Source organism: Euleptes europaea, chromosome 3 (assembly GCF_029931775.1).
Source record: "Euleptes europaea isolate rEulEur1 chromosome 3, rEulEur1.hap1, whole genome shotgun sequence".
Taxonomy (NCBI): domain Eukaryota; kingdom Metazoa; phylum Chordata; class Lepidosauria; order Squamata; family Sphaerodactylidae; genus Euleptes; species Euleptes europaea.
Window position 1 is genome coordinate 107,049,465 of NC_079314.1, and position 13,840 is coordinate 107,063,304.

Consider the following 13,840-nt stretch of genomic DNA (forward strand, 5'->3'; position numbering starts at 1 on the left):
CCAGGGTCGACCCTGCTTTGCTTCTGAGATCTGACAAGATGAGGCTAGCCTGGGCTATCTAAGTCAGGGCTCACAGATACATACCACCCTAAAACACCCTCAATGCTGTACCCTCTGACCTTGAACCCCTGCTCCTAATCCTGAGACCTGACTTTGTTTATTTAGTAGCTTGTAATTCTGCTCAGGTTCATTTTTTTTACTACAGCTATGTGCGTGTTAAGCGCCGTCAAGTTGCTTCTGACTCATGGCGACCCTATGAATTAATGTCCTCTAAAATGTCCTATCTTTGACAGCCTACAGCTATATAGCTCTCATATAGCAATGAAGACAATTTCCAAGGCTGGGCCTTTTGCTTGAGCGGCACCTGGTTAGAGATGGGGGAGATTTCTACGGGAATGTCCATCTTCAGCGTCAACTTCCTAGCTACCGGATGCTTGGCAAGGGCATATCCATGGCCAATCCGACTGGTGTTCAATAGCAAAGCATCCAAGACATCATTATCTGCAGGGGTGCCCTCCCAGTCTGAATGATACAAAGAATTGCAGCATTAGTATACAATCACAAAACGGTGCTCAGTATTGCAGGGGTCCCCATCCTTTTTGAGCCTGTGGGCACCTTTGGAATTCTGACACAGCGTGACGGGCACAGCCACAAAATGGCTGCCATAAAATGACTGATGCATAAGGTGGGAACAGATACAGAATGGTTACTCCAGATTACCTTCAGTCACACAGTGAAGATCCTTGTGCTGTGGCAGCAAAGCGGCTGACAAAGCAGTATTTTTTAAAATCTGCACAACCAGTCAAATACCCAGTGGTCAATCAGAAGCCTTGCCGGGCAAAAGCCCCACCTGGCCCCGCTCACTTTCTAAATACACTTGGAGGGCACCATAAAAGGTGTCAGAGAACGCTAGTTATTCTGCCAGTAAGTCCCCCCCTGACCTCCCGCCGGTTGCCAGGGGATGCTATCTTGCTGCACGGGATCTAGGAGAACCAGGTTTTCATCCCTGCTATGCCCTGAGTCCCATACATGCACCGCCTCAACATATCTCACAGGGTTGTTGTGAGGATGAAATGGAAGCGAGGATAATGATGTAAGACAGGGGTGTCGAACTCAATTGTTACGAGAACTAGATATGTCATAAATGTCAAGTGGTCGGGCCAGGTCATGCCTCGCCAGCCCAGATAAGAGCTCTCAAGGGGTCAGATCCGGCCTGTGGGCCTTATATGTTTGATGTAAGATGTTTTGGGTCCACTTTGGGGAGAATGGTGGAGTGTAAATGAAGTAAACAGACAGACAGATAGAAAGACAGATATTGGGCACCATGCAAAAGCCAGCTTCCTTGTTAAATGAGATCTGTTTCACTGTACTGGCACATGTGGTTTCTAAGATAGCTGAAAGGCCAGCCCTGTGCATGTAGACTGAATTAAATCTACTCACTTATATGTGACCACAGAATTGCAGCCTTCCCATCCTCTCTGTTGTTCCTAAATCAGCAGTGTGATGTATTCTTACTTACCAGTTTCACCAGCATGAAAGAAGTATGGCAAATTCTTTCCTAGAGACTGCGGAATGGTCAAGGCATCCTTTAATTCCCAGAGGGATTTTCCACCATCTTCCCAGCCGACCTGAAAAGAAAATTCTTCTGGATAACAACTGAGTGCAAAGAACTTGACTTTATCAAGAGGAAGGATTTGCAATGAGGTAATTGTAGCAGGAAAGAAAGAAAGAAAGAAAGAAAGAAAGAAAGAAAGAAAGAAAGAAAGAAAGAAAGAAAGAAAGAAAGAAAGAAAGAAAGAAAGAAGGAAAGAAAGAAGGAAAGAAAGAAGGAAAGAAAGAAGGAAAGAAAGAAGGAAAGAAAGAAAGAAAGAAAGAAAGAAAGAAAGAAAGAAAGAAAGAAAGAAAGAAAGAAAGAAAGAAAGAAAGAAAGAAAGAAAGAAAGAAAGAAAGAAAGAAAAGGAAGGAAGGAAGGAAGGAAGGAAGGAAGGAAGGAAGGAAGGAAGGAAGGAAGGAAGGAAAGACAGACAGACAGACAGACAGACAGAAAGAAAGAAAGAAAGAAAGAAAGAAAGAAAGAAAGAAAGAAAGAAAGAAAGAAAGAAAGAAAGAGGGAAGGGAATGTAGCCCTGTTACTCACCGAGAGGGCTCTTTCCGCTCCGAGGTAAAGGGGGCATCCTGAAGCTCGGGTTTTCCCGCCCTTTGCTCGGGGAGAGGCAGGACTAAAATTCTCATTTCCTGTCTCTTGGGCGGGAAAGCCTCCAACTTCCAGTTTTCCAAGAAGCCGGATGCTAGAGACAGGAAGAATAAACTAGAGAGAAAAAACATTGATAACCACAACCCAACAAGGCATGGAACATATTGAACATTGAAAAAACACCATAGTTACACATAAGGAAACAAACACAGTGTAGTATGGAATAACCAACTATGGATCTGCCCTAGTGAATCAGGGTAACTAGTGTAAGATGGGCATGTGTCCACTTAGTAGAAGAACGGTCAATGACCTTTGTTTGTGACCTAGGCTATTAGAGTAACAGAGGGGAAAAATGATTGTCAGTAGGTATAGATAAATAGGCCCAGGAGGTAATACCTGCCCCTTAAATGGGTGGGGCAAGATGCCCCCTTTACCTCGGAGCAGAAAGAGCCCTCTCGGTGAGTAACAGGGCTACATTCCCGCTCCAGGCAAAAGGGGGCATCTTGAAGCTTGGGATGTCCAAGAGCTTAGGTATTTCCCGGGTGGGAGTTAATTTTCCCCTTCAGAGATCACATGCTGTAAGACTCTTCTCCCAAAGGCCGCATCTGCGGAGGCGTAGCTACTGATGCAGTAATGGCGAATGAAGGTTGAGACTGACAACCAGGTGGCCGCTCGACAGATTTCGTCTACTGAAGCGTGCCTGTTCGCTGCCGCTGTAGTGGCTGCGCTTCGGATTGAGTGGGCAGTGAGCCCCGTCGGAGTTGGAAGAGTACTGTTCCGATATGCTTCGGAGATGCAGCGTTTAAGTGCTCGACCTATGGATGGTCTTGATAAGCGATGGCCTTTGTTTGGAGGCGAAACCGAGATAAAGAGAGCCTCAGAAGACCGGAAGGGTTCTGTTCTGCTGATATAAATTCTAATAGCCCTTCGGACGTCTAATGTGTGCCATTCTCTTTCTTTTGCATTACTAGGGTTTGGGCAAAATGAAGGTAGATAAATTTCCTGCTCCCTGTGGAAGGTGGAATTGACCTTAGGAATGAAAGAAGGATCAAGGCGGAGCACAACTTTATCCTTCTGGAAAGAGCATAACTCTTTTCTGATCGAGAGGGCACCAAGCTCGGAGATTCTCCTTGCCGAGGTGACCGCAGTGAGAAAAATGGTTTTCATGCCCAGGAACTGAAGTGGAACTTCTCTTAGAGGTTCAAAAGGTTGTTTTGTTAAGGCCCGAAGAACCAGGTTAAGGCTCCAGGACGGAAACCTATGTATTGGAGCAGGATGTGTCTGAGATACTCCTTTGAGGAATGCCCTAACCTGTGGATGGGTTGCTAGAGGAAAACCGTCCAGGAAAGGGACCAATGTCGCTATAGCTGAGACTTGTTTTCGTAGGGTATTAGTCTTGAGGCTTTGTTTTACTCCATCCTGCAGAAAGGCTAGTAGGGATGGAAGGTCCACCTTAAAAGGATCTTTAGATTTCCTTCGGCACCATCTGACAAATGTCCTCCAGGTGTATTCATATACCCTGCGTGTGGAAGGTCGTCTGGCTTCGATAATGGTAGCAATGACATCATCACTCAGACCTAGACGGGAGAGAGTTAACCTCTCAATGTCCACGCGTTGAGCTTGAACCAAGCAGGGTTGGGATGAATGATGGGTCCCTGCTGGAGAAGGTTGGGAAGCGATGGTAGACGCCAAGGTCTCCGAACTGACATAGCCCTTAAGTCCGCATACCAAGGGCGACGTGGCCAATCTGATGCAATGAGTACCACTAGGGCCTTCTCCGTCTGAATCTTCCTGATCACTCTTGGAAGGATGGGGAGAGGAGGGAAGGCGTACAGAATCCCGGATGGCCAGTGGGCTAGTAGAGCATCCACTTGTTCCGCATCTGGATGGAAGAAGCGGAAGAAGAACCTGGGGAGTAGGTGGTTCTGGCCCGACGCAAAGAGATCCACTTGAAGAGGGCCATGTTGCTAGTTGATCATCTGGAATACCTGTTGACATAAGGACCACTCCCCCTCGTCTATAGTCCGTCGGCTCAACCAGTCGGCTTGAATATTCTGGACTCCTTGAATGTGTTCTGCTTGAATGTGGAGGAGGTTCTTCTCTGCCCATCTGAAAATCCTTTCGGCCTCTAGGTGGAGGGAGGTTGACTTGGATCCGCCCTGCTTGTTTACGTACGCCTTTGTAAAAATGTTGTCCGTTCGAACGAGAATGTTCTTGGTACGGACTTGTCGGTGGAAATGGAGCAAGGCCAGGCGTACCGCTCTTAATTCGAGGAGATTGATGTGAAATCTTGCCTCTTCTTGCGTCCAAGTACCCTGGATCATCTCGTTTCCTAGGGTTGCCCCCCAACCCTGGAGGGATGCATCTGTGAACAGTTGAGTAGGTTCTGGCAGTATGAACAGCTTGCCCCCCCCCCCCCCGGAGATTGACTGGACGACTCCACCATTTGAGGCTTGTCCTGATCCGTTGGTTCAACGGAACGACCTTGTTGATTTTTCTGGTGATGAGATGTTGGTAGGGTCTCAACAACCACTGGAGGGGGCGCGCATGGAAGCGAGCCCAGGGAACTGCTGGAGTGTATGAAATCATCAAACCTTGTAGTCTGGCTAGAGTAAGGAGACGAGACGATGAGGCCTTGGATAACTGAGAGGCAAGGGTGGAGATCTTGGAAACCTTGTCCTCTGGAAGAATGATGGTGTCTGAGGCCGTGTTGATGACAACACCTAGGTGCAGTATGGTCTGTGACGGTTGTAGGAGACTCTTGTCGTAGTTTACCAGGTATCCGTGGTCTTCTAAAGTGTGGAGTACCTTGTCGGTGTGAGATAGAGACTGCTGGAATGATGGAGCACAGATCAGCAGGTCGTCCAGATATGGATGAATTTGTATCCCCTCCTGACGAAGCTCCGCTATGAGGGTCACCAGGACTTTGGTGAACACTCGGGGGGCGGAACCCAAGCTGTAGGGGAGGGCTTTGAACTGCAGGTGAATCCCGTCATATGCAAACCTGAGCTACCGTCGGTGAAGTTTGTGGATTGGCACATGGAGGTATGCCTCCGTTAGATCGATAGATGTCATGAAGGCACCGTGCTTTAGAGCCTCTATTATGGAGTGAAGGGTCTCCATCCTGAAGTGTTTTGTGGGCACATACCTGTTCAGGAATTTTAGGTCTAGTATGGCCCTCCAATCTCCATTTTTCTTCGGGACCATGAAAAAGGTTGAGTACACTCCGGTTTGCAGTTCTTGAAGAGGTACTCTTTCCACTGCACCGATGGTTAGCAGATGGTCTATGGCAGCCATGGTTCGAAGATGCTTTGTGTTTAAGAGTGCTCTTGGGGAATGGAAAAAGCGGTCTGGAGGAGTGCTTCGAAATTCGATTTTGTAGCCGTTTTGAATCAACTGTAACACCCAGGCATCCGTCTGAGAGGCCGCCCACTGTGGGTAGAAGTGTTGAAGTCTTCCGCCCACAGGAACAGGTCCGTAGTCACTGTTTGTTAGGTTTCTGAAACTTGCCCGACTTGTCTCCTCTGAAATGGGACTGTTGAGGTGGACGGTTGAAACGTCCCTGCCTTCGGAATTGTTGGTTGTTGCTGTTGTTGTTGTTGGTCCATGAACGTCTCTGATCCGGTCGGAAGCGATGGAGGGTGTGTGCAGAACGAAAGGAATGGGAGAATCCCTTTGATTCCTTTTTAGAAGTTTTGGGCATGGTACGTTTCTTATCCTTATTTTCAGCCAACATCTTGTCCAGGCTCTCTCCAAACAACTTGCCCTCTTGTAGAGGGTAGGATAAAGGGACTAACTTGAATTTGGAGTCGACTTGCCAGGTTCTGAGCCATAGTGCTCTGCGAATTGCGGCATTTGAGGACATGGATCTGGCCGAGAAGGAAAGGGCATCCAGCGATGCATCGGCGAGGAAGGAAGAAGCTTTAATAATCCTTTCCATGCCATCAGACACTCTCCTATCCGCCCCCATAACCAGTTGTGAGATCTTCTTTGCCTATGCTATAGAGGCCCTGGCAATAATGGCTGCAGTAGCCGTGGCCTGAATGGTGAGGGCTGTAGATTCATGGACCTTTCTAGAAAGAAACTCCATTTTTCGGTCAAATTGGTCCTTAATGGTGCCTATTCCCTCTTCAGAAAGGCCATCTGGTGACTGGAGGGAGGCTACTGGAGCATCTACCACCGGTAGGCTGAGGAGCTCCATGGCTGGGAGAGACATCTCGTATAACTTCTTGATGGAGGAGGAAAATTGTCTGTTTTGGGTAGGTTTTTCCCACTCTGCTCTAATGAGTCTAACAAAGTAGTCTGGTAGAGGGACCCTCCTACTTTGGGGAGTGCCCTGAGGGAAGTAATCCTTGGTACCAACAGGCCAAACCTTGGTAGCAGTGTCGTCTGGCTTAGGTGGAGGTTGAGGCTGCTCAGAGAGCTCTAGGGCGATGAGAGCTTTAGATAATAGGTATTGGTAATCTTCAGGAGAGAACAGCCTAGGCTGCTCTTCCCCAGGATTAATAGCAACCTCAGAGTCAGAGTCATATTCGCCTTCCTCTCTATAATCCTCCTCGGAGGAAAAGGTGGAATAAGCTTCCCCCGCTTGCCCCTGGAAATTCCTGGAGTGGCTGCAGCAAGGTTCACTCTCCATGGAGGGGGGTGGGGGAATGCCCTGCCCCCTATGCTGTGGGCCGTAGGTTGGGCTGAAGGCTGGCTATGGGCTGGAGGCTGGGCTAGGGGAGGAGGTTGAGAGTGGGCCGCTTGCCTAGCCTGTCTACGGTCTAAAACCCTTTCTATGACCGCTTCCATATCTTCAATTGTAAGGTCCTCCCCCCTTCCTGTGGGTTCCCGGGAACGGGTACATTACCGTCTGGCGAACTCCGGGGCTGCTGCATGCTGCTGCCTGCCGACTGCTCCACGCACCGGGAGGAGGAGGAGAGGTCGGAAGAAGCGGCCGGATGGACACCCGAGCCGGGCTTTGGGTCCTGTCGCCGCTTTCGGCTCGAGCTTGAGGAGCCGCCGGCGCCTGTATGCTTTCGCTTACGGGCTGCTTTTCCCGACTTCTTTGAAGTGGAGGCTGCCGCGCCGCCGGGCTCCTTGTGCTCCGAGAGTCCGCCTTGGCGGCTGACGGAGAAATCCTCCGGAGGCTGGGCTCCCTGGGGTCGGAGGGAAGGATCGTAGTCCTTCAGAGATAGTAAATCGTCCTCTCTGGGGACGTCTTTTACCGCGGCCGCCATTTTGGGTCGCAGCGGGCGGTAGGCAGAGACAGGAGAGGACAGGGAGAAAAGAATTTTTTTTTTTTTTAGAAGAACAGTAAACGCAAGAAGGACAACCAGACAGAGAAATACTAACACAGAGAAGAAGACAAAGGTAAGTAGTAGTAGAGGAGCTCTGCTACTGCGTGCTACTCCCCGCAAAAGCAGGAGGGAAACTGGAAGTTGGAGGCTTTCCTGCCCGAGACAGGAAATGAGAATTTTAGTCCTGCCTCTCCCCGAGCAAAGGGCGGGAAAACCCGAGCTTCAAGATGCCCCCTTTTGCCTGGAGCGGGAAGGAAAGGGAAGGGAAGGGAAGGGAAGGGAAGGGAAGGGAAGGGAAGGGAAGGGAAGGGAAGGGAAGGGAAGGGAAGGGAAGGGAAGGGAAGGGAAGGGAAGAGAAGAGAAGAGAAGAGAAGAGAAGAGAAGAGAAGAGAAGAGAAGAGAAGAGAAGAGAAGAGAAGAGAAGAGAAGAGAAGAGAAGAGAAGAGAAGACTTTCCATCAGATACTTAGTGAAATAAGATGTACCAGGGGCCATAATTGAGAGGTAGGGAAATGTAATTGTAGTTTTGTTGAAATGACAATGAGGATAAGCAGACTTGCTATATAACTCAACACCTTAGTTCTTGAGGTACATTCCTCATAAAATTCCTGATGCCTGATTCTATCACTTATTTCAGTAACAATCACCATGTGGGATGCACAAAATTCCTTGCTCACCTGAATAGGTTCTACATCAACTTGAATAACCCAACGTAATATGAATCTGGTGGTTTTATTTATTTAGGATATTTCTCTGCCACCTCTTCAGAGTCCTGCTCAAGGTAGCTTACAATTAAAAAGCACAATATTAAAAAACAAGCTATTAAAACACAAGCAGCACAACTATCCATAAAAAAGAAGCAGACCATTAAAGCCCCCTAATTAAAGATAAAGACCCTAATTAATAGCCTGGGTAAAATGTGTTTTAGCCTGGCGCATAAATGAAAGTAAAGCAGGTGCCAAATGAGCCTTAGGGGGAAGGGGTTTCCAAAGGCAAGGTGCTACCACAGAAAATGCCTTGCCCCTAGTTGCCACCCTGAAAATGTGGGCATAGAGAGTGGGGCTTCAGAAGCAGATCATCTGATGGGCTGGATTGTAGGGGAGGAGGCATTTATCCTTAAGTTACCAGTCAGCTTCCAGAAGGCTTCCCCTTTTGTAACAAAACACAACAGAGTCCAGTAAAATCTTAAAATCTGCAATCCTATACATTCTTAAACATGTATAGGTATGGGCTGCACAAAAAATACATTTTTGTTACGTAAGCTTTGGGGTCCAGAACCTAGTTTGTCAGGAATGAGGTGCACACAGGAAAACTTTCTGTAAAATCACAAATAGCTTGATCCCAATATTGTTTACGTAGAAGCAAGTCCTATTAATCTCAACAAGACTTTCCCATGTGAAAACAAGTGCCTTGTTTTGCTAGCACACTTTGCATGGTGTACTGTGGTTACAACTACTGTGCGTAGTGTGTGTGTTAAGTGCCTTCAAGTCGCTTCTGACTCATGGCGACCCTATGAATGAAAGTCCTCCAAAATGTCCTATCTTTGACAGATAGTTGTGGTTACAACTACTAGCACCTACTATCTGCATAATGTTGCTCAATGTGGGGCTGATGCTTAGGGTCATGGCCCTGGATGACCCTCAGATCCCTAACTCTGCTTCTCACTTCATAAGCAATAAAAACATAGAGCTGGAAAGGACCTAAAGGTCCATATAGTCCAACCCTCTGCACAATGGGGAGGGGCTGTGGCTCAGTGGTACAGCATCTGCTTGGCATGCAGGAGGCCCCAGGTTCAATCCCCGGCATCTCCAGTTAAAGGGACTTGCCAAGTAGGTGATGTGAAAGACCTCCACCTGAGACCCTGGAGAGCCACTGCCGGTCTGAGTAGACAATACTGACTTTGATGGACCAAGGGTCTGATTCAGTTTAAGGCAGCTTCAGGTGTTCATGTGTTCAATGCAAGAAATGCACAACTACCTCCCTCCCCCCAGTGACCCCTGCTCTATGCTCAGAGGAAAGGTTATCAATTTCCATGCACCCATTATAATTAATAATTGTGTGCCATCAATTCAAAACCAGTTTATGGTGACCCCAAGACTGTTGGGTTTTCAAGGCAACAGACATTCAGAGGTGGGTTGCCATTGCCTGCCTCTGCACAGCAACCTTGGTCTTCCTTGGTGGTCTCCCATCCAAGTCATGACCATGACTGACCCTGCTTAGCTTCCAAGCGCTGACCACACCAGTCAGGGCTATTTAGGCTGCTGCATCCGTTATATTCTACTCCAAATGCTGCAGCAATTGTCAGATGCTCTGCCATACAAAGCACCTTACAGGTCATCTATGTGTTATGTGTGAAAGGATCGCAGCCCAAGTATGTCTTAGAATTCAGCAAGGTGATCATCTCTTCATACCCTGTAATCCTTCCAACATAAAATATGAAGCCAAATCAGAACTACAGGAGATTACCAGGTCAAAGCCTGCCACGGTGTCTGGGAATCTGGCCCTGAGATCCATGGCTGTATACACAGCTTCTTTAATCTGGGAAATGTCCAGGTTTCTGAAAAATCAATAGAAAAAGAAAATTATCAAGAGGAAAAATACTGGTAGTCACTGATTTCATTTGGGACTGTTAACGACAGGGCTGTGTTTGAAGAAGGCAATCTGCAAGTCCTGAATCAATAGCTGGGGATCTGGATGTTGTGTGTAAAAATTCATCCGCTAAAGAGTTCTTGTTCAAACAGCCTGCTTAGAAAAACAGGAAAATTTATATTATTTTTCATGAGCAGGGATCCGAAGCCCAGTAGCAAGCATACAGTAAGTCATCAAATGATGTAATGGGGAGTGCATTTGTTGATGTTTTTGTTAGGTTGTTAACGAAAGAGTTAGGATGGTGTAATGGTTAGAGTACTGGATTATGACTGGGCAGAGCTGGGTTCAAATCCCCACTTGTCTGTAAATTTCACTTGGTGATCTCAAGAGTCACTTTCTCACAGCTTTGTCATAAGGATAAAACAGGGGAAGGAGAACTCTGAATGCCCTCCTGAACACCCGGGTTGGAAGGCAGGATACAAATGTAAGAATGTTGCTAAAAACCGAGCTATCTGGATGCTTTGTGCTTTATTTTAAGTCCTGCTATATAGGAGGGGCTGTGGCTCAGTGGTAGAGCATTTGCTTGGCATGCAGAAGGTCCCAGGTTCAATCCTCAGCATGTCCAGTTAAAGGGACTAAGCAAGTAGGTAATGTGAAGGACCTCTGCCTGAGACCCTGGAGAGCCACTGCTGGTCTGAGTAGACAAAACTTTGATGGACCAAAACTTTGATGGACAAAACTTTGATGGACCAAGGGTCTGGTTCAGTATAAGGCAGCTTCATGTATTCATGTGAATAGTATGAAATTTGTCTTTTGCATATTGATATACTCTCAGAAGAGCTTTAACTCTTCTGCCACAGGCAGTACTAGACTGTAAGTTAAAGGGGGAAAAACATTACGAGCTGAGACACTGCATATCAGAGAGGAAGGAAGGTAAGAATTCCTACCATTGTTTGGTACTGTTTATGAAACTGCTAAAAATACTGATCGAGCTCAGATTGTGACAACCATGAGTTGTAGCATAAATTGGAAATTTTACTCACTGATACAATATTCTAAGCATTTTTGCTATTGGTATAGATAAACTGCTAAAAATTCTTTGATGCTAAGGTGACAGATCGATGTCATTAACTGAATGAGATGAGCTGTTGTTATTACATTTGTTGTTATTACAATAATCTTTCTGACTTTATTTTCCCCTTTTGGTTCGTTTCAATGACCCGTGAGTCTGACAATAACATTCGATTGACTCCAAACTACATACAGGCTTGTCCTCTCTGACAAGCCCATCTAGACATCCCTTACCTGTGCGCCGAGTATATAATCTTTGCGCCCACAAAATCGGGGTGGTCCTTGACAAAATGCTTTGCCACCTCTTGATAGGTAGCTATAGACCAGCTCTTGTCATGCTGAGTCCCATCCAACTCATACACCTGTGGGTAGAACAAGCACAAAAGTAAGGCCAAGTGGAAGGGCAGGCAAGGAGAACAGGGGCCATACGCCAGGAACAATTTGCATGCCGCCTCCATTGAAATGAACAGGTTTTGTGCAAGAGCAGCTTGTCGCCTCTTCAGTGAGGATGGCCACAAGATGCCCCTGATGAATTATCTTTCCACTAAGCATTTCCCCCCTTGGTAGAAATGCTAAAAGGGCAGCTGCAGGAGAAGGCAACTGCTTCAAGCTGGAAGCTGCCTCACGCATTCAAAAAAGGCAGCGGATCAATGTTTGAAATAAATGACAAATTAGTAAGATTAGAAAGCTAACTCCTCTTCAGGGTTAGGAGAAATGGCAAAGCAAATAAATTAAACTTACAAAGGATGAAGGAAGTGCTGTACTAGATCAGGAGGTATTTATCACTTCAAAACCACAGCCACACCAAAAGCAAAAAAAAAAAAAAAGGAATGTTACAGCAGAACTGCACTGATACAGGAGATCCCTGATCAGGGCTGTCCTGTGATCTCCCCCAAGAAAGCAGATGGACTGAAGGATAAGAATCTGGCCTGGGGCCATGGCATGTATTAGACTGCTTGCCTGTTGCGTTCAGGTGCTCAAGCCCAGTTTTAAATGCCCTCACTGCAAGAAATCAGAACCACAGCAGTGAAAAGCCGAGCTTTCAAATGACCAAACTCATGAGCCCATCTCTGACAGCTTGGTGTAGTCAACGTGGTGTAGTGGTTAAGAGCAGTGGTTTGGAGTGGTGGACTCTGATTCGGAGAACCAGGTTTGATTCCCCACTCCTCCACATGAGCGGCGGAGGCTAATCTGGTGAACTGGGTTGGTTTCCCCACTCCGACACAACAGACACCTACCTCACAGGGTGTCTGTTGTGGGGAGGGGAAGGGAAGGTGATTGTAACCTGGTTTGATTCTCCCTTAAGTGGTAGAGAAAGTCGGCATATAAAAAACAACTCTTTTTCTTCTTCTATAAGAGCTGCAAGGCTTATTCATTATTTACCTCAGCACTCATTGATTGATTTACTTCATTTATATTCCAGCCTTTCTCCCCAATGGAGACCCAAAGCAGCGTACATTTTTTCTGGGTTGCCAAGTCTCCCGCTATAGCAGGAGATGTCTCGCTGCCAACCCCTGCTTCCTGTCACCGCTCCATTGGCCAGTGGGAGAAAAAAAATTAAATCACAGTCAGCACGAAGGTGGGACATGCCTTCTGGGGAAAAACTGGAAGTGACGTCATGCTGCTCTAGGAACAACTGGAAAGTCTATGGGTTTACTATAGAGTTTCAGGTGACTCCTAGTGTGGTATGACATCACTTCCAGATTTCCCCCAGAAATGATGTTACACCATTACGCCAACACTCCCCCCCATCCCTAGCCCCCATCTCCCACCAGGTGCTAGGTGTCAACTGCCTGTTCTCATTGTTCTCCTCTCCTTCATTTTATCCTCAAAATGACCCTGTGAAGTGGGTTAGACAAAGTGAGACTGGCCCAAAGGCACCCAATAAGCTTCCATGACAGGGTGGGGATTTGAGTCTGGGTCTCCCAGATCCTAGCCTGACAATCTAACTTCTACGCTACTCTGTAGCTGTTTCTATTATTATAGTTTTATTGATTTTTAAAATTATTGTTGTGTTCTTTTATAGCCTGTAAGCCACTTTGACTGCTGGACAACTGATCTAAAAATATTGTAGATAAATGAAGGAATAAGTCCTGCCAAGTAATAGGACTGTGCTGCATAAGCACAGAGTGGTAAACTGCAGTACTGCAGTCCAAGCTCTGCTCAAGACCTGAGTTCGATCCCGACGGAACTTGGGTTCAGGTAGCTGGCTCAAGGTTGACTCAGCCTTCCATCCTTCCGAGGTCGGTAAAATGAGCACCCAGCTTGCTGGGGGTAAAGGGAAGATGACTGGGGAAGGCACTGGCAAACCACCCCGCAAACAAAATCTGCCTAGTAAACATTGGGATGTGACGTCACCCCATGGGTCAGGAATGACCCGGTGCTTGCACAGGGGACCTTTACCTTCACCTACTGTATGCAGGGCCCTGGAGGGGTACACTTTACCAGGGCTGGGAGATTCAGGGGATCCTGCTGGCCTAGACAAAAATCGAATTACCATGAGGAAAAAAATTAAGACTGAAGTATAGATCATGCTTGAAGATATATGGAATGTCTGAAAACACAGAGTCAGTTTGTACGAGTTCCCTTTAGTTTTAAATGATATTTGAATAAAGTCTGAGCAAAACATATAAGAAGATCTTATTGTTACAGCAACAAGTATGTAGAAAACTGACATTAGACCCCTTTTAGTTACTACAATAATC

General features: G+C 46.8%; 1 protein-coding gene across 1 annotated transcript in view; it reads right to left on the minus strand.

The window, feature by feature from the left end:
• Positions 1-13,840, minus strand: part of ADA2 (adenosine deaminase 2) — a 28,362-nt gene that overhangs the window by 3,513 nt on the left and 11,009 nt on the right. Inside the window, exons 4-7 of the mRNA XM_056846933.1 lie at positions 11,370-11,497; positions 9,942-10,032; positions 1,520-1,628; positions 365-522 (exon numbers count right to left, since the gene is read on the minus strand). Coding sequence (XP_056702911.1) covers positions 365-522; positions 1,520-1,628; positions 9,942-10,032; positions 11,370-11,497 — 486 coding nt within the window. The remainder of the gene's footprint in view (positions 1-364; positions 523-1,519; positions 1,629-9,941; positions 10,033-11,369; positions 11,498-13,840) is intronic.